Source organism: Hippoglossus stenolepis, chromosome 6 (genome assembly GCF_022539355.2).
Source record: "Hippoglossus stenolepis isolate QCI-W04-F060 chromosome 6, HSTE1.2, whole genome shotgun sequence".
Taxonomy (NCBI): Eukaryota; Metazoa; Chordata; class Actinopteri; order Pleuronectiformes; family Pleuronectidae; genus Hippoglossus; species Hippoglossus stenolepis.
This window is the reverse complement of record NC_061488.1, coordinates 1,740,791-1,760,860: the sequence shown is the minus strand read 5'-3', so window position 1 is coordinate 1,760,860 and position 20,070 is coordinate 1,740,791. Positions and strand designations below refer to the sequence as shown.

Genomic DNA, 20,070 nt, shown 5'->3' with positions numbered 1-20,070 from the left:
GACATCATCACATTTGAGCGGGTGCGTTTGCTTTGTTTTCCCTCGTCAGGTCGGAAACCGTCGTTTAACATCCAGTGTCTGAGGAGGCAGGGCAGCAGTGACGACCTGCCCATCCCAGGGACCTACCACCCCACCTCGCCGCCACGCCGCACACGCACACAGGTAACATTAGCCTGTGTGTATCCACAGGTGAATCATGTATGACACACGCACCTGCCTTGCTCTTTAGTAACATAGACCCCCCCACCCCCTCTGCCTCCTCAGACGTTCAGCAATTATGAGACTCATCAATCTTCCGGCCGCCCCATGCCGGCCTCCTCGACATCCTGGGCGAACCCGTGTCCTCGCCGTGGACGCCTCCTCTACGCTCCTCTCATCCTGGTTGAGGAGGAAGGCAGTCCGCCCTGGGGGGGGGGAGGACCAGGGGGGGAAAGGACGAAGGGAGAAGCAGGAAGAGGTGAGGAAGCTGTTTTCACGTCTTTAACTGCATCATATGACACGTTTGTAGCTTCTATGCTAACAGGTCAGCTACTGACGCTCCACAGTCGTGTTGTCGTGGTGCTGCTGTTGCTCAGCAAGCGTGACGCAAGCTCAGCAGGTTTGTTGTCGTCTTTCGTCCACCAGGGGTCAGTGTGACAGGAGCAGAACCCAGACCGGTGTGGTACAGTGGCCCTGCAGGGACATCAGGTAGGAAGGACGAACAAACAAACACTCCATTCCTCTCTCTTGGCCCGAGATGTGAAGTGCTCTTGTTCGGAAGGTTACATGAACGTGACTCTGTTCTCCCTCAGCGCCGCCGCCGCCGCCGTACAGAGCCTACACCACGCTCAGAGTTCCCTCTCAGCTCGGAGCTCAGTTCACGGAGAAGCGAGGATCGGCCGACAGTCTGGTCGAGGCGGTGAGATGTGGATCGGTTGTATCAATCTGATATTGATCTGTGATTGTGTCACTGATTCTTTCTTCCCTCGTCAGGTTCTGATCTCTGAGGGTCTCGGTCTTTACGCTCGGGATCCTAAGTTCGTGGCGTTTGCAAAGCGAGAGATCGCAGATGCATGTCACATGACGGTGGACGAGATGGAGTCCGCTGCCAGCGACCTGCTTGGCTCGGCGAGCCACAGTTTACTTAGCAACACCCCCGCCACCGACCCCGCTGCTCTCTACAGCGACGAGGAGCCAATCAGAACGGGGCGCGATGAGGATGAACTGGCTGACGAGATGACCTGTGTGACATCATTTTGAACTTCTGGACCAATCAGGGCTAAATAGGACTGAGAGAGGCGGGACATCTGTAGCCTGTCTGGGTTTGTTTGACAGAGATTTGACCAATCAGAAGAGATGAGAGAGAAAGGGGTGGGGTTTAATTAAAACTGCCAAAAGCCAAATTGTGTGAGTTTGAGGGGTTAAAGGTCAAAGTGGAAGAGGAAGAAGGTAATAAAAAGGGAAAGTGATGGAGGGAGGAGAAGAAGGGAAAAAGAAGGATGGAAGGAACTAAGGAGGGAGGGGTGCAGAAGAATGGATGAAAGAAAACTTAAAGAACAGAAGAAAAACAAAGCCGAGGAAATAGAAGGATGAAGAAACAGAAAGTAGGAACAATAAAGAAGTCAGGAAGAACAAAATAAAAACAAAAAGGAACAAATTTAAAGTAATGAAGGAAGGATGAAGAAGGAGAAAGAGGAGATGAGAGAAAGAAGATTCAGCAAAATAGGAAAGAAGGGAAAAATCACGATGAAGAGGGAAGAAAGAGAGAAAAGATAAATCTAAGTCAGAAGAAAGAGAGTAAGAAAGATAAATGGAGGAAGAAGGGAAAGGAAGAATACAAATAGTGAATGGAGATGAAGAGGACAGTAAAGGAAAAGATAAAAGACATGTCGGCGACACTTCCTGTGGAGATTTTGTAGTTTGACACTAAGGATCACTGAACAGGAGCCTGAGGGGCCCCGGGGCCCCGGGGGGCCGGGGGCCAGGACGTCAATCAAACCGCTGATGTATACCCACAATGCACTTCTGCTGTTGTGCGTTGTTTGGTTTTCCAGGTTGTTCTGTAATTTTATAAAACTTTGAATGAGGTTTTTGAACTTTGTTAACATTTGTACATAAAGATAAGACTTGACTTGAAATGAAGAGAAGAATTTAAATTGATTCACAGATGCTTTTTCTTAATGTTTATGCAAATGTATTATCCATTTCATTTCATAGTGGTATTAAAAAGTTTCCTGATGTAAATTTTAAACAGATTTAATTTGCTCGTTAGTTTGACTCTTGACTTTCAGCTGAAGTTTAAATCAGACATGTTTCTTCTTTCCTCTGTTTTTCTTCTGGATTTTAACAAACAACCGATTCATTTCTTATTTTCTTGCAGTAAAAGATTATTTTTCTGTTAACGATCAGTTTTATTAGAGTTCATTTGCAGCAGCATCATGTCACCGATGTGAAACTCAGATGAAAGTCAACAGTAGATCCTCTGTGTGGTTTGAATCGGGTCCGAACTGAAGGATCCGTGTTCAGACGTGTGATTCGGTCACGTGTGGTTTTATTTCACCACTGTTGAATGATGTGTTGAATACTTCTTAGACTTTAATATGAACATTCATCCTCATCACTGACGGACGATGAAGTGAAAAGCCTTTTTTTGTCTCTTGTTGTTTTTTCTACTCGACGTAAGAAACTCAGTGTCTGTTCCACGTGTTTTCTTTTTTTAAATGTTTGATATTTTTTTATTCTTTCTGAGAGAGACGATTTTTATTAGTTTATTCTCGACAGCTGACAATTCACTGGTGTTTTTGTCTGAAATTATGGTCCCATCAGACTTATAGTTTTTCTTTCCAGCAGTTTGAACAGTTTCCAGCAGTTTGAACAGTTTTAACAGTTAAGGGCTTTTCATTTTGACGTCTGGATAAAATCCTCAGATGTGGAGACGTGTTCGGCTGAGACGCAGCTCCGTCTGAAACCTTCTTTACCTCAAATAAAGACAGAGAACAAGCGGCAGTTTGTCTCCTTTCAACCAACATTAGTTTTGTTCCATCTGTAAAACATTATACTGCAATTTCTTCATGAATCAATTGATCAGACGATGTAACATAAAGTGGCCTTAACAGAATAAAAGCAAAAAGAAACACCAAAGGCAGGAAAACAAAGAATGATAAAATGTGTAAAGATAAAATGATTAAAAAAAAGTTATGAAAGATGTGAGAAGGATAAAAATAAAATAATGGTTAGACACTAAAGAGGAATTCGTAAAACCAGAGATTAAACGAGTATCAACTCGGAAACAAACACTGAGAAAATAAATAAGTAAATAACCGAATATTTAAAGAAGATCTAAAAACATTCTAAGACGAGGAAATAATCAAACGGATAAATTAAATCAAATTAAATTAAAGACAGTCTGAAAAGGAAGGTGTGGAGTTTGCCATTAAAAATATTTTCTCAGTTGAAGAAAAACAGACAATGAGGAACTGAAGCAGAACAACTGAATATTTTATCGTCTGACTGAAGTCACTGTAGGAGTTTAATTAGCAGGGTTCAACATCTGGACTGATTCGACACATCTGTGTGTGTGTGTGTGTGTGTGTGTGTGTGTCTGTCTGCCTGAGGCTCTGATCAACGTCACAGAGTGAAAACTCACTTCTGCTATATAAACTCCATTTTATATAACTGTTGTTTAAGTTGTTTATGTTTTGTTTTGTATCAGATACAACAAAACAAACGACAAAATCTCTTAGTCAATATAAAACTTTATTTAAATCATACTAAAATTACTAAATAAAGTTCACATAAGAATATAAGCTATTAAATTTCAAGATAACGTATAAAACACATCCTGTCGCTCTACAAACACATATAACAGAAAATCGTTCATTCCTCATTGGCTGCGTTAATTCAAGGGAAGAACAGAAACTTCCAGCTGTTCACATTAATCCTTACAGACAGTTATTCCTCTTCTTCTGCTGCTTCTCAATGGCGGCTGGCAAACAACCTTTAAATGCATCAGAGTCAGAAGCAGAAAGGAGGGTTACTTCCTACCGCCTTGGCAGGAACAGGTGGCTATGGAGAAGTGTGCTGCTGGAGGTTCAGTGTGGTTTCATCCATTCAGAAGCTTCCCATCCAAAGATCAGGGCTCCATAAAAACCTGGCCTGTATAAGCACAAACAGAAACTCTCTTAACAACCATTGGTTTGTTGTGTGATTGTCTAACACAAAAATACTCTGCAACATCACATAATAAATATAATACTGATATTTCACATGACATGGTTCCTGTAATGTGACGAAATGTCATGAGACGAATCCATGTAAACAATAAAGATGTGAACGTTGTGCACTTCAGAGCAGTGAAACACGTGTTTCTTTGCCTCTCGGCCCTGTGGCTAACAGCAGCTCCGTTAATGAGCTGACAAAGCAACAACACACTGGAACAATGGAGTCAACACATCACTGCTAACGCTAACAGGAAGAGCTAACTCACCAATTCACCGAGTTTTCCTCCCAGAGGAAATCACTTTGAACAGGAAGGAATCCGTGAGTCAGTGTGAAACACACTCAGTTCCTTCATGTGTCAAACTTGTTGAAATGAAATATTGGTGTTAGCTCCTCCCCCTGAGCTCCTCCATTCACCTGAGTGATGAGCTTCACCTGTTACAGGAACTCATACTATCTCGAGATTTCAACACACGGGAATACATGTGTACACATCTGCATTTCATTTCTTAAATTACAACCTGGGTTACATCCCTGCTCTCGTCTGTACATGTTGTTTCCTGTGATGATGAAATGTGTCCTTCGGTGTCGATTGTGCTGAAATGACTCAAAACTAATTTCCCCCAAGGGACAATAAAGTTATTAATCTAAAGTCTAAAGTCTTTTCTTTTTCCTGATATGATGTTCTGCTATAAAAACACTGCATAAGAAAAATGTTCTTATTTATATTCTTAAATATTCAAGATGCTCAACAAAATTATTCTTTATCAACCTAAATGATTTTACATCAAACAAAAGTTCTTCAATGAACTTTTGCTGTAACTGACTCTGATGGCAGCTACAAAACTCTTAAAAGTCATTAAACATTAAAAGCCTCAAACAAACCTGAAGGACTGTAACTGCTCATAAACATTTTTATTTAAGGAGAAAAATATAGACGCATATAATTATTTTGTATGTTATTATTAGGGCCCGAACACCGACAGTGCGATTTTGTGAAAATTTTTGTCGTTTTACATGTTGTGTATTTCAACAACCTCCTCCTAGAGCTTTTATCAGATCAACTTCAAATTTGGTGAGTGTCATCTTAACAAGATTGCGATGAGACTTCTATGTCATCAAAGGAGCCTTCTTTTAGGAGAAGGCTCCTTTGATGAGATGAGACTTCTATGTCATCAAAGGAGCCTTCTTCATGTAGGAGAGCAGGATTCCAAGACACACCCACAAGTCCAGCTTGATCCTGTAGAACAAAGTCTAGGTCCTCAGCATCAGACTCGGAATCAAGTCCAAGCATTGCCTCCTCATCTTCCTCATCCTGTCTTTCATTCAGCATCTTTACGAACATTAAACAGTAAGTCTGAAATGATTGCAACCAGTCATACTAACACTCATCAAATGCATCTTTTCAAATGCACATCAATCAGTCTATTAAGTATATACTGTTATATTTCTAGTTTCATTTGTTGATCTAGCTATGGTTAGCTAGCCAGAAAAGGAGCTAGCTAGCTAACAGCTAGTTAGTATTGTACATATGTCTCGTTCTCACTAGTAATAGATTGTAAAATAAGACTTACATGCATCAGATGTGTGAAATGAATGGCAGGTGTTCTGTAATGAATACACACTGTTTGGGTCATTGTTGACCCATGTGTGTAAAAGTGATGCAGAAATACCAAATTTACATTTGTTTATAAAGTAAGAAATGAAAAAGGAAAATAATGATTTGTGTTAATCAAAAACAAGATATTTAATGAATGCTTAGAATATTAAATGATGAAATACATTTATTTCAAACATTTAGCAAAGAAACACTTGTGCATGAAATAACACAGGAAATGAATATATGGGTTATTCTGGACCCATGTTGTGGATTAGAAGGGTAGTGATACAAAAATGATTTTTAACAAAAAATAGTTAATTGGGGAATACCTGAAATGCTGAATGATGAAAGTCATTCACTGCAAAGTTATAGAAAATAAAAACTGAGCCATGTTGTGTATCAAAGGGATAAAAGGCTGAAAGAATAATACTTGTTTGTGACTTACTATTTAACTTCATCAAGGCTTTATATAAAAGAACACTTCAAAGGATTAAGCAAATAATTCCTTGTTGCTTTAATGTGTTGCTTCAGTGTCAGTGGTCATAGATTCCTTTGATGTCTTAGGTAAAAGATTTATACCTGAAAAGATCTATTACTCTGTATGTATAATAGTGATAGCACCACCTACTGGCAACTTTAATTCAATTTACATAAAATGTTCACGGTGTGGCCTGCACTTGATGGCGTGGACAATAATGCGTCATTAGTGGGCGTGGTCCCGAGATCAAGTGCTCGGCCCGCACAGTGCTGCTCGCAGCCCGAGTTATCATGTTGTTATTGTCAAACTTCACGAAACCAAAAGAAAATAATAGAAAAAACACAAAATTATAGAATAAACCTTTGTATCATATTGATTTCAACTTTTATATAATTAACAGATTTCTAAAACTAGTGAAAACAAAACATTCAGAACATGAGTGACAGAAGCTGAGGTCGATTTAATGTCATGTATAATCATACATGACATCATACCTACATGTATGATATTCTAGTTCAGTCTCATAGAATGACACTATATGTATGATTCTATATGTATAATGATTGTTTACATGTATGACACTACATGTATTCGACATGAGTGATGACGCATGATGGTAGTTTACATGTTTGAAACTATATAATTCTACATGTATGTTGACAGTCGTGTGTTGAATCAGCTGTTGTATGTTATTAACCCTCTGATCTCCTCAGTGTTTATATGTTTCATGTGTGAGCAGCTGAAGATTCTGATGAATTAGAAATAAATAAATAAAAAATGACGCTGCGGTAACCGCCTCCCTCGTCTCTCCTCTCTCCTCCTCCCCCCTCCTCCCTCCTGCTCCTCCCTCCATCTCCTCTCTCCTCTCTCCGGCGGCAGGATGGACGTGTTAAATCAGGTACAAACACGATCTATCCTCTTTATATATGATTCTTCTTCATATCGTCTCATCTGTGTGCGTGTGTCGTGCTCGTTGTGTGTTCGTGTCGTGATGCGCGGCGGCCCGCGGGGGTTTGTGTCGGTGTCCCGGTGAAACGTCTGTGGGTCGGGCCGCAGCATCACGGGGCGAAACCAGAGGAACCAGAGGAACCAGAGGAACCAGAGAAATCAGGCTGATTCCTGTGATTTCACTGGTTTCACTGGTGATGCTGGTGATGCTGGTGAAGCGGAAAAGACGCTGCAGCTGTTCGTGTGGGTTTCATTCACACTGACTCATGAACCGGATTCATGTTTTCACACTGAGCCGTTTTATTAGCGGGTTTATTTCTGGGTGTTTTCTGCGGGTCTGATCAGCTGGTGGGCCTTCAGCCCTGCGCGGTGTCTGCAGGGCTGCTCCAATAAAAACACTGTGTGCGTGCGCGCGCGTGTGTGTGTGAGTGTGTGCGTGTGTGCGTGTGCGTGTGTGTGTGTGTGTTTAAAATGGCAGCCGGAGAGGGAGGAAGAGGAGGATTTCCTCTCTGCTGTTGATGAGGATGAAATGATGATGGTGATGATGAAGATGATTATGATGATGATTTTTATAATGATGGTGATGATGAAGATGATGGTGATGATGAAGATGATTATGATGATGATGTTGATAATGATGGTGATGATGAAGATGATGATGATGATGATGAAGATGATGGTGATGATGAAGATGATGATGATGATGAAGATGATGATGATGATGATGATGATAATGATAATGATGGTGATGATGACGATGAAGAAGATGATGATGATGATGATGATGATGGTGTGTGTGTGTGTGTGTGTGTGTGTGTGTGTGTGTGTGTGTGTGTGTGTGTGTGTGTGTGTGTGTGTGTGTGTGTGTGTGTGTGTCCTCAGATGGTGGCCCAGGGTCAGTTCAGGGTGCTGAAGGTTCCTCTTGGTTTCATTAAGATCTTACAGTGGGTGAGTTCTCATAACGTTTCTAATTATCCTCAAAATATTCACATTTCTGTATTCTGAAAACACTTACCAAAATCGAATCTCGATCTCCCCCTCCTCCTCCCCCTCCTCCCCCAGTTCTTTGCCATCTTTGCCTTCTCCACCTGCGGCAGTTATTCTGGGATGTTCCGGATGGCGGTGGAGTGTAAGAACCGAACGGAAAGCAACCTGAGTATCGAGGTGGAGTTTGAGTATCCGTTCAGGTCAGTTAATCACATGTCCCCTTGACTGTGACGTGTCACATGATGCAGAGCGTGAGCGTCACAGTGAACACACACAGAGATTCAAACCAACGATGTGAGAAGCTCTGGTGATGTCATTAATCTATGATCAATAATCAGGTCACATGTTTCTGTCTGAAACTGACCTGAACCTGAGGTAATGTGGTGAAGCGCTGAGCTTAGTTACTCTATGTAGTAATGCAGTTGTTGTTACCATGGTGACAGCTGGTCTGTTTACCCTGACCACGTAGGTCGATATTTTGAACACACATGTTGCCTAATGATTGGTCGACTTGACAGAACTCCAGTCAAACCCTGCAGGGTTCTAATGTTCTTCCTCTTTCAGACTTCACCAGGTGAATTTCTTTGCCCCAACCTGCAAGGGCGGAGCCACGGATCAATTCTTCCTGGTTGGCGACTACTCTTCCTCTGCCGAATTCTTTGTCACCATCGGTGTATTTGCTTTCCTCTACTCCATGGCCGCTCTCAGCATCTACGTCTTCTTTTTCGAAAAGTACAAGGAGAACAACAAAGGCCCGCTGGTCGTAAGTTCACCCACATGACCACCCACCCAGTGACAGGGGAGCTGTGGGAGGAGTCACTCACTAACTCTGTGTTTCAGGACCTCGGATTGACCGGAGTGTTCGCCTTCATGTGGCTGGTGAGCTCGGCGGCCTGGGCCAAAGGTCTGTCCGACGTGAAGACAGCTACAAATCCAGACCAGGTGATCACTCTGATCCCTGCCTGCGTTGACGAGGGGAACACCTGTCGTGAAGTTCATGACCCGGTCATGTCTGGACTCAACACCTCTGTGGTGAGACTGGTGGAGGGATCGCAGCATCATGTCAGAGATGGTTATTGTCTGGAACTGTTGGACAGTTTCAGTAATCCAAGAAATATCAATGTGTTTTTTTACAATAACTCTGTTTTTCAATGAATAAAAGAAGCAAAGTTCTTATTTATGAAAAGAAAAAAGACAAATTCTGTCCAGACATCCGACCTCGACCTCTCGTTTCCATGGTTACAGCATCATGTTTTTATGAGTTGCTGCATTTCTTCTAATGAAATGTTGGTTTAAATCCGAGTTCAACAGTAAAGCATAGATATTACCCATCATTCATTTCAGACAAGTGTCCAATGAGAAACCTTCGTCCTCTTATGCTCCAGGCTTTTGGATTCATCAACCTGGTTCTGTGGGCCGGAAACCTCTGGTTCGTCTTTAAGGAGACGGGCATCATCGCTCCCTTCATGCGGCCTCCTCCTCCTCAGGAAAAACCTGCTGCACCAGAAGCCTACGGCCAGCAGGGGGCATACGAACAAGACCCGTACGCCAGCAACCAGGGAGGATACCAACCCGACTACAACCAGCAGGTACACAACCAAGTGACAATCTGTTCTGCTGCTAATCACTAACACTACACAACTGCAGTACTCTGAGTAAATGTACTCTTAACAATGTCATGCATTACTCAGAGTTTAATGTACCGCAGTACCCTAAATGATGTACTGCCATATTGTGTTGTCTCTATGTGTCATGTTGTTTGCTGCTGTGTCTTCTCCAGGATGCAGAGTACGGTCAGGGTTACACCCAGCAGGGGGCGCCCACCTCCTTCTCTAACCAGATGTGAAGTGACAGGCAGCAGGTGAGTCCCAAACAGAGATTCATCCACTGCTGAAAATAGTCCCCAACAAACGCTCCTGATATTTCCTCCTGTTTTTTTTGTTTATGTTTGTTTTTTTTCCACAGGAGGCGTCGGAGTGAACAAAGAGTGGGTCGCCTGCAACCTACCCACAATGCAACACTCCTGTCTGTCTGCAAAGTTAAGGGGCGTGGTGAGGGAGGGGGAGGGGTGGGAGGTTGAGGGTGGGGGAGTTTAGATGTTCAATATAATGAGTCAATGTGTAAATGATCCAAACGAGAGTTATAAATAACAAATCCACGACTTGAAAAAAGCACGTCAACAGCAACCAGAAGCTTCTGATCATGTGGCCGAGTTAAATTCATATTACGGAGTCTGTGAAGAGAATGTATGTTTGTGTTGTATAGATATCACTTTGAACAGATATATAATATAGACTCAACTGTTTGTTCATGTTTCCTATTGAACCCGAGGATCTGCTTCGCCCCCTGCTGTATGCTTCGCCCCAACATCAACAAACCAGATCCACATCGGCAAATCACGAAGCTGTTCAGACTGGGTTCACACTGAGCTGATCCAAACCAGATTCAAACCAGAGTTGAACCTGAATGAGAACCAGTTCAAGCATCACCTCCCAGCTGTTTGCTGTTTGTCTTGCTGCATGTAACTATCAACACAGGAAGTGATGTTGTTCTGGAAAAGCAGTAAACTCAGTCTGGACTTCAGCTTCGAGGTGACCCCGAGTAAAATATGGATCCAACATGGCTCCTCATCACTCCAGTTTCCACAGTTTGTGTGTTTGAGTAACGGGCTCAGCTGAAGCTTCGTTCTGCTGTTGCATTCCTGCGGCTGCTCTCAGATCAGATTATCTCTGATCATCTGTGAGGACGCAGAGCTGCAGAAACACCCGTCTGAAATATTTTCACTCAGCCCACGACTCTACTGGTTTTTACTGCACTTTGTGTCACTTCAGCAGGAAAATCTGAATCACAGAACGTTCCAGAGATTTGAACGTTCGTGATAACCACATGTGGCCATTTTGGAGGCGTCTTGTTCAGCAGCGTCACGTGACCTCAGTTAAAACGTTGTAGAGATCTGCAAATAAAATGTGAAATTCGTAAACTAAAGTTTTAATCAGTACAAACACAACAAAGGAAGTGTTTCACGAATCAAATCCAGAAAATATGTCTGTAATTATTGGTTTATGTTACATTATTTTAGCTAGCTAGCCTGTTTAGGAGCTGCACACGGCTAACTCTACTTCTACGAAAAGCGATAATAAACGTCACAGTTTTCAGACGGATGTTTCTGTCAGTGGACGGACGCCATGTTTGTCTTCCCCGCGGCTCTTAGCCAATCAGCAGAAGCCGTGAGTTGTTTTTGTAAAAGTCTGAAAAAAGGATAAAAAACATGATGCTTCTTCTTTGGTTGTTTTTTCTGAAAGTGAAGCTGTTTTAGCGTCGGTATCTTCCTCCGCATGGTGACGTGTTTCCTGTGTAGTTCAGTGACTGATGGTCGGCGTGATTCTACTTCCTGTTCCCTGTACAGGTGTGTGTGTGTGTGTGTGTGTGTGTGTGTGTGTGTGTGTGTGTGTTTTACCTGTCCATATATTTTCTATCACTCTCACTTTCTCTTTTTCTTTCCTTCGTCTCTTCATCTTTGTATTTCTTTATTTTCTTTCAAGTCTTTTCTTTTTCTCGCAGTCTTCCACTTTTCTTCTTCTCTTTTTTCATTCTTTCCTCTTTGTCCCTCTCTCGCCTCTCTCTCTCCATCCTCTCCCTTCTTTATCTCTCTCTCTCTCCCTCTCATTCTTCTTGTCATTCTTCGTGACTCTCCTCTCTGCCTCTGTGACGTAACTTCCTGTGTGATGATATTCTGCATCAGTAACCATGACGACGGTTTTGACAGTGTTGATGATGATGTATGTGTGACTTGTTGCTATGGAGACCCCAAGCACCTCCCCTCTTGTGTTTATTCAGTGGAAAATTTCAATAAATGACAAACTCGTCTCTGATTCTGTGTCTGTTCATAACATGAGGAGGATGAAGGAGTGAATGAATGAATTTAAAGAGTAAAAGTAAACTGATCTGTGGACGAAAGGACAGATGAAGAAATAAGTGACAGGATGAAATCACGTGAATGTAAGAACAGATGAAGAAATAAACAGATGAGTGAATCATCAGTAAATGAATAAATGGCAAATGAACGGCTGAATGACAACATGAATAAGAAGATGAGCACATTAAAGAGAATAAATGACAAATGAACAGGTTAATAAGTGTAACAAACAAATATATGATATTATAAACAACCGGATGAATGAATGAATGATTTAGGAAAATATAGGAACAAAAGTCATTTTTTTAGTGCGTGAGTTGCTGTAAAACCTCTTTCTCTTCCCTTGTTTTCTTCCCTTCCTCTTTCTTTCACCCTCATCATCTTCATTTTCCTCCTCCTCCCTCACCCTATAGCCCCCCCCTCTCCACCTTCATCCCACGCCTGTCCTCCATCTTCCTCTCTCCTCATAGCTCCTCCCTCTCCTCATCTGTTTACTGCCTCTCCTCTCCTTAGTCATCACTCCTCCCTCTCCCTCTCTCTCCCTCTCTCTCTCTCTCGCTCGCTCTCTCTCTCTGTTATCAGATGAGTGTCTGTGCTCACGGTCAGTGTGTGTGTGTGTGTGTGTGTGTTCAGTCAGTAGCATGGCGTATCTCAGCTACCTGCTGCTCAGCACCGCTCTCATCCACACCGCCCAGGTAAGGACGAGTCACAGTCACTGCACATAGAGAGAGAGGATGTTTACATGTGTCATTATGTGTTAATTCATGGTAACAGTGCTGCGTCGTCACCGTAACATGATCAGGATGCAGAATGATGCTGCTGCTGTTTATCCTCTACCTGTCTGTTACATCACAGTGTGTGTGTGTGTGTTTGTGTGTGTTCTGTTTTCCATTTGATATATTACTTATTGATCAGCAAAATTTGTGAAGAGAGAAACAGACATTGATGGAAGACTGCGGCCTGTTTATGTTCAAACGTTTGTGCATGTGTGTGTATGTGTGTGTGTACGAGTGTGGGTGTGTGTGGGGGCAATCACTGTGACCGGAGGAACATTTCATTACAGCAGCAGTCGTCACCATAGCGACAGGAGAGAGTAACCCACAGCAACAGCGTCACATAATTAAAGAGGTTACAGCTCAAGCTAAAGGTGCGATCTTAATCTCTCAGCTGTGAGTAAAGTATAAAGTATTTAAGTAATCCAGTAAATTTACCGAATGAAGAGCAGCAACTGTACTAAATAACAGCGTCTCTGAGATTGATGATGTTTGAAAAGAAGAAGAGTGTCTCCTCCACATCACGTCCTCACAGAATCAGACAGGAAGTCAGTTTGTTTTAAACACACACACACACACACACACACACACGCACTTCTCTGCTAGAACCAGACACCATCACCAACGTTAAAGGAGACATATTCTGTTCATGTTCAGGTTGATATTAATACTGTAAAGTGTTTACACTCTACTTTCTTCATCCATTGCTGCAGCTCCTCATTTCAGCCTCTGTCTGAAACACTACCCACTCTGCTCTGATTGGTCAACTGCTTCCATTGTGTGTAGGAAGTGTCTAGTAAAACTAGCTTTTGTTAGCGCTCAGACTCTTCATACAACCTGATTCAGAGTATTAAACAAGCTAATAAGCTAACTACAGGCTAATGAGAAGTTCCACTAATGTCAAGGCTGAGAAATGGTAAGATCCACTTTAGGGGAGTCTGAAATCATATCACATCACTATTCTAGGTGTTAAAATAGTAAACTTATTGTAATATTTACAATAAGTTTATTTGTGAAACCCGACAGACTTAGTTCCAGAGTCCATGTTTCCTGATGTTCAACAGTTACTGTGACCAGAATCAGAAAAGACAATGGGAGCAAAACCTTACAATACTATTATTTCAGTATTTATCCATAAAGTCCGACATCTTTCCTGAACCAGGATTTTATAGATTAATATGTTTATATTTCATGGATGGACATGTATCTACACAGGTCTGATTCCAACAGTTATGCTCTTCAGACTCATTACGACCTCCTCCTCTTCCTTCTTATCAGCTGCTGATGCTCCAGATGTAACGTCCTTCTGTAGAGAGAGAGCTCCACATCATAAACCTTGAGCTGCTGCGTCTGTGAGATATTAAAGCCATAAATCACCGAGTCCGAGCTCAGGGACTCTGTTTGCTTCTGTTTATCCCAGACAAACAACAGAAAATGAAAAACCTGCTTCACTTTTCACCTGATCTGTTAACGACAGCAGCCACAGAGGGGACCATGACACGGCAGTTTATAATCTGCAGGGTAATGACTCTGAAGTCCTGAGTCATTGTTCGAATTGTTGAGTCACTCTTTAAACTGCTGAGTCACTGATCAAACTGCTGAGTCACTGATCAAACTGCTGAGTCATTGCTTAATCTGCTGAGTCAATTTTTAAGCTGCTGGCTCACTGAAAAAGCAAGTTATTAGTCAATAAGTCACTCTGATCAATAACTAACTCTGATCAATAACTAACTCTGATCAATAACTAACTCTGATCAATAACTCAACGAGTCCCCACCAGGAATCAAAACAAGCCCACCAACACACACTGTCCAATCACATTAGTGGAGGCAGGAACAGAACAGCTCGTTACGCTGCCATGGCAACAGCACATCTCCCTGGACCCTGCCACAATCTTACACACACACACACACACACACACACACACACACACACACACACACACACACACACACACACACACACACACACATACTTCTCCATAATATATTCCCTGGCCCCTAACCTCAAACTACTGCCTTAACCTAATTCTAACCTAAACCTAATTTTAACCCTATAACCAAGTTTCAACCCTCAAACAACCATTTGAATTTGTGAGGACCAGACAAAATGTCCTCACAAAGATGTTATTAAACCAAAATTGGTCCTGATAACTATAGATAGAAATACACACACACACACACTCTCTATAAACAGTTGTTGATCCCCGTGACCTCTGACCTCTTCTCTCAGTCTCTACCTGTAGGGCATGGAGGGGGGCGTGACCTGGACTTGTCAGTGGGCGGAGTCAGACGCCAGCGCAGAGCCCTGCTGCCCTATGAGGAGCAAATGATGTCATATCCTTACATACAAGGGGGAGGCGGGGACAATGACCTGTACTACCAATCAGATGACTGGAGGGGGAGGGGCTTGAACCAGGCCCTGCAGCGACTGGTGGACAGAGACCAGAGGCGGGAACAGGAAGAGGAGCAGCGAGCAGGTAAAAGAGTTTTCGCTAGTTACAATTTTATATGTAGAGAGAATATATTTTCTATATGTAAAGAGTTTGTAGACATTTTATTATTAATAATAATAATAGCATAATGAACCAATCACACGTCTCCTCAGCCTACCTGGCCGCTCTGCTACGCCTCCTGAATGAGGCAGAGAGCGTGGGATTGGTCGGCCCGGAAGACATGGCGGTTGTCGAGGAGGAGGAGGATGAGGAGGATCAGGGGCCCCCTGGGGACTTCCAGGGCCCGGTCCCCGCAGACTATGATGAGACAGGGCGGGGTATGAGCATGGGGAGGCCCCAGGCTGCATGGTGGGGCCTCCTGGAGCCCCAGCTGGCTCAGACCTTGATGGATAGGTGAGGAGAGACCTGTCAGAGTTAGAGATGATCAATAATAAGACGCTCAATAACTGTCATTGTGATTGACAGGATGGAGCCTCAGCTGGTTCAGACCCTGCTGGAGAGAGCGAGACAGGAGAAACTCCAACAGACAGGACGAGGACTAAACAGAGACCAGGACACTCTGAGGTGATCAATATATCAATCGATCAGCTGATTCGGAGGAAGTGTCTACTCCGAACTTAACCTTTACTTTTGCTTTCATAACAAGTCTCATCTTCATTTACAAATTCCACAGAAGAAAAACTTTAATAATAAATTATTAACTCAAACGCTAATGCTGCTTGTCTCCTCCTTCTCAGACGGATGGTTGCTAGGATACTGTCCAGCATCGGCCCTAACAACGCACCGGTGAACTCCTCAGGTCGCAGAGCGAGGAGAGACCTGTCTGTCACCTCAGTTGAACCCATTAGCTCCACCCATAGGAGAACTCGCCGTTCCCTTGACGACCTGACACCTCCATCACCTAGCAATGACCCCCCACTCCTCAGGGTGAAGAGGCTGGAGGAGGAGGAGGAGGAGGAGAATCTCCGTCCCCTCACTGCTGGGCTGCAGAGGATGAAACGCATTGATACCATGGCAACCGCAGCCGAGGAAGAACTGAATCATGGGATTCGTAGGCGCCGGAGGAGAGCCGCCATGAATTATGACCCCCAAATATTGATCGATCAGATTGTGAATTACATGAGGGAGTGAGAGGAGAGGAGGAGAGGAGAGGAGGAAAGAGGAGGAGAGGAAGAGAGGGGAGAGGGGAGAGGGGGAGAGGAAAGGAGGAGTATTGTGTCGTTCTTTAAGTTTCTCATTTCTGTTTATGTAAAAATGTTTTTTGCTGCTTTAGGTCAAAATAAATCTTAACCAGTCGTTCGTTGTTAAAGGAGGGGGGGATAAATGTGACCTCTGAGTTTTCACGACTGATAACTCAGAGGTCATGACCTCTTGTCCGATTGATCTGTTATTTCCTAAACGTTTCCTGTATGTTTCATGAAAACATCTGAGCAAGAGTTGTGACATCATCATGTCAGAGTTGTGACATCATCATGTAGCTGATGAGACAGCTGCAAACTACGATTTTAAGAGTGAAACATAAACAGTCAGATTTGTTTTCTGTTCACTGGAAAATTTAAAACAAACTGTGTCAAGAATTTACTTTTAATTTAAAGTAAATTATCAGATGATTTTCCTAAAGGTTTCCAGAAAGAAGCTGAGGTGATGAATCAAACTTCAGTCCGTAGTGGAACATGGTTCACAGATCAGATCAGAGAAACATGTCAAAATTCAACTGAAAGTTTGAAGAATAAAGTTTAAATTATAAATTATGTTTAGTTTGAAAGAAGAAAAACAGCTGTAGAAACAGCTTCAGATATGAAACAGTACAGTACCCATCAGCCTCAGCAGCTGTTGCTATGGTGATGAGCTTTAGTATCCTCCCTGAGCCTCTTTAAAAATAACACTGTCTGCAGCTTCCAGTTGTAATTGACCCCGCCCAGATGTCCATTCATCATCTGTGTGTCTCTGAAAAAGACAGACCGGTGATGGACAATGATGGTAACCATGGCAACGGCTCATCAGCTCTTTAATTGGTTGTTGTGTTCATGTACTTCAGCTTGTGTGCAACAGCTCTGTCATGTGATCACTCTTGTGTCTGCTGTTAAAATAAAAACTTTTATCTCATGAATAAAGTCAGTGTCACCACAAACGTTTCTCCTCTCTCTGCTCTTATTTACATACACACACACACACACACACACACACACACACACACACACACACACACACACACACATATACTCTGGAAGTAAATCAGTCTCATCAGATTTAGACATTTTAAAGCCTTGGAATTTGTAGCACTGAATTTTTTTACGTTGAAATTATGCATTTGTATTTTTTGCCACTGAATTTCAGTATTCAAATTTTCAAAGTATAATATTCAACTGCAAAAATTCAGTTGTAAAAATTCAGATTAAACATCCAGGACACCAGGAAAAGCAATCGATAGTCTCACATCGAACCAAACCTCATGCTGGTTTGATGCCATGGCCGGTCTAGTAGCGTAGCTGACAGTACGGCGCTTCTCGTTGTCGCAAGCATCACCTGACGTCACATGATCACTGACACATGACCCGATTGGTCGGAGGTTTGGTTCGATACAAGTCGATCGAAAGATGATTTATCATTCACCTGAAACTTTAACAAGTCAAACACTCAAATGATGAACTAACATTTTGTTGATCACGAAACTGAATGAAAACGTTTGTTTATTTAAAGACGACTTTTCTCACAAACACAATTATCACATGAACTTGATCAGAGTCTGAAAACAAAATAATAACAACGACGTCATCTAATAAACCACAAACAGCTGCTCAGTCTGGAAGACTCAGTGAAAGGAACTGAGCTGTGTCTTAATGTGCTTTAAGGTTAAAGGTCAAGCGAACACTTTAGGAAAGTTATGACACACTCTGTTTTCTCCAGAGTCACATTATCAGGCCAGTTTCATCTCTGAGGTTAGCATTGCTTAGCACAGTTTATCGTATAATTAGATAGCCAGGAGGTAACCCCCGAGAAGCTAGCCGATCCTGAAGCTAATGCTATGCTAACTAGACCCAGAAGTTAAATGGAAGTCAAGTCAGCTGTGCTATGCTATGCAAACTTAACCCAGAGACAAACGCTAAACTCACTGGCCCTGAAGCTAGCGCGTTCCAGTTGCACAGGAACAATGTTTACGTTAGCCAGCTAGCAATTGCTAACAGAAACAGTTCATAAAAATGCATTACGCTGCATTTCACGCATATTAACACCGTAGTAGAACGTCCACAGACTGTAACTGGACAGTACTATGTGTACGACACATTTAATGACAGAATTGCTAAACAGTAAAAACTTCACCTTTCAGTACTGTTGATATCCGGAGCAGCCATCTCCATATTCCGAGCTCCGAGGTTTAATGGAACGCTGCATAACTCTAAGCTAACTGCAGCTAGTCAACATGCTACAGCGTGTACATCAGACAGGGTCTTACCTCTAATAATAAAGCTAATGCTAACAATCAGTAAAGTTTGACTGGCAGCTATTAGCTTCTAGCGAAGCCCGTATATTAGACATTCTATTGGACGCGCTGACTGTTTGAAACACTCAATATAACATTGTAACGCTGTTAGAGGCTAACAGTTCCCCCTGCTTCAAGATATTGTGCTAAGCTAAGCTAAACAGAGATTAAACTGATTCATCTGAACACGTGACTCAGAAACAAAGAACAGGAGGAATAAATACATGTCAGACTATTTGTTTAAGGTTCAGGAGTCGATGGCTGCAGCAGCTGTTCGTCCACACTTGCTAGCCTCATGCTAACATCAGTTTACGAAGTGAAGTTTTATCATCGCTTAATTTAAACTAGAGATCAGTTTCTGAATATTTACAGCCGCTAACTGCGGGTGGAGCTGTCGGGTATGCTAACTGAACCAAGCTAACATTAGCTCGCTAATATCTGATGCTACAAATAGATCACGTGAAGAACGGTCAACAGAAGTGAGACATTTTAAATAAAATGTGACGAAACTAAGACAATAACACACCTCAAATGATTTTGATGATTCTGATGACATCAGTTAGCTTAGCATTAGCAGGTGTTTCCCTCTCAGTACAAACACCATGAATACAACAAACGCAGCTCGGCTCTGACGTCAACACGTTGTGCTGTTCTGTTTGTGGCTTCACTACAGAGCTGCCATGTTTAGGCTCCTCCTCCTCTCTGACTGACTCCACCCACACACGACATGAGCAGGTGAGGTTCACAGACCTGCTGTGTATAAAGTACACCCCCCCCTTTTATAACCCTGACAACAGAAGGTGGAGGTGGTATCCAGGAGACCAGGGGACGATAATGATGGAGGAGAACTGAAGACCTAAAGAAGAAGAAGATGAAAAATTATTATTTGTTTGTGTGAAGATAAAACGACAGCTGAGGAAGAAGAGACTCACCTGGTGACATCACGCTGACATCAGCAGACCTGTGGTCACTGTAAACAAACACACTGTTACTATGGAACTGGAGGCACAGGTGTGTCAGTGTAGTTAGCATTAAGCCCCGCCCCTTGCTGAAACCCCTGCTCACCGTCCTTGGTGTCTGGTGGCAACAGGGCGTCCTGCCTGTTGGCGAGGACGAACGCTAGCGTGGCCAAGATAGCGGCATCCAGAACCCCCAGGATGGCGAGTATGTAGGCCCAGTGGACGGAACAGTTACCTGGAGAGAAACTGCCCACCTGGAGACATGGGGTCAAGAGC

General features: G+C 42.8%; 4 protein-coding genes across 6 annotated transcripts in view; 3 read left to right on the top strand and 1 right to left on the bottom strand.

The window, feature by feature from the left end:
* The window catches only part of cacna1fb (calcium channel, voltage-dependent, L type, alpha 1F subunit), a 28,410-nt gene extending 25,405 nt beyond the window's left edge, over nucleotides 1-3,005 (top strand). The window contains 5 exon segments of the mRNA XM_047340354.1: nucleotides 50-162; nucleotides 265-457; nucleotides 625-687; nucleotides 792-898; nucleotides 973-3,005. Coding sequence (XP_047196310.1) covers nucleotides 50-162; nucleotides 265-457; nucleotides 625-687; nucleotides 792-898; nucleotides 973-1,239 — 743 coding nt within the window. The 3' untranslated portion in view covers nucleotides 1,240-3,005.
* Nucleotides 3,006-7,078: 4,073 nt separating this feature from the next.
* LOC118110478 (synaptophysin) lies at nucleotides 7,079-11,742 on the top strand. Its single transcript, XM_035158241.2, has 8 exons — nucleotides 7,079-7,173; nucleotides 8,106-8,171; nucleotides 8,286-8,410; nucleotides 8,775-8,973; nucleotides 9,051-9,242; nucleotides 9,596-9,799; nucleotides 9,991-10,071; nucleotides 10,176-11,742. Exons 1-7 carry the CDS (start codon nucleotides 7,156-7,158, stop codon nucleotides 10,054-10,056), a joined length of 870 nt encoding a protein of 289 aa, XP_035014132.1. The 5' UTR covers nucleotides 7,079-7,155; the 3' UTR covers nucleotides 10,057-10,071; nucleotides 10,176-11,742.
* Nucleotides 11,743-12,661: 919 nt separating this feature from the next.
* On the top strand, nucleotides 12,662-17,485 carry pcsk1nl (proprotein convertase subtilisin/kexin type 1 inhibitor, like). Of its 2 annotated transcripts, XR_004697059.2 has the most exons (6): nucleotides 12,662-12,821; nucleotides 15,132-15,378; nucleotides 15,507-15,747; nucleotides 15,820-15,918; nucleotides 16,092-16,754; nucleotides 16,976-17,485. XR_004697059.2 is itself a non-coding variant. In XM_035159593.2 (5 exons), exons 1-5 carry the CDS (start codon nucleotides 12,768-12,770, stop codon nucleotides 16,483-16,485), a joined length of 1,035 nt encoding a protein of 344 aa, XP_035015484.1. In that variant the 5' UTR covers nucleotides 12,662-12,767; the 3' UTR covers nucleotides 16,486-17,485. The 2 variants fall into 2 exon arrangements, 1 of the variants encoding a protein (XP_035015484.1); XM_035159593.2 differs by having other exon boundaries at nucleotides 16,092-17,485.
* A 542-nt stretch (nucleotides 17,486-18,027) lies between these two features.
* Nucleotides 18,028-20,070, bottom strand: part of lhfpl4b (LHFPL tetraspan subfamily member 4b) — a 5,599-nt gene continuing 3,556 nt past the window's right edge. For both annotated transcript variants that reach the window (XM_047340389.1, XM_035159594.2), the window contains exons 5-7: nucleotides 19,901-20,048; nucleotides 19,768-19,805; nucleotides 18,028-19,691 (exon numbers count right to left, since the gene is read on the bottom strand). In XM_047340389.1, coding sequence (XP_047196345.1) covers nucleotides 19,777-19,805; nucleotides 19,901-20,048 — 177 coding nt within the window. In that variant the 3' untranslated portion in view covers nucleotides 18,028-19,691; nucleotides 19,768-19,776. The remainder of the gene's footprint in view (nucleotides 19,692-19,767; nucleotides 19,806-19,900; nucleotides 20,049-20,070) is intronic.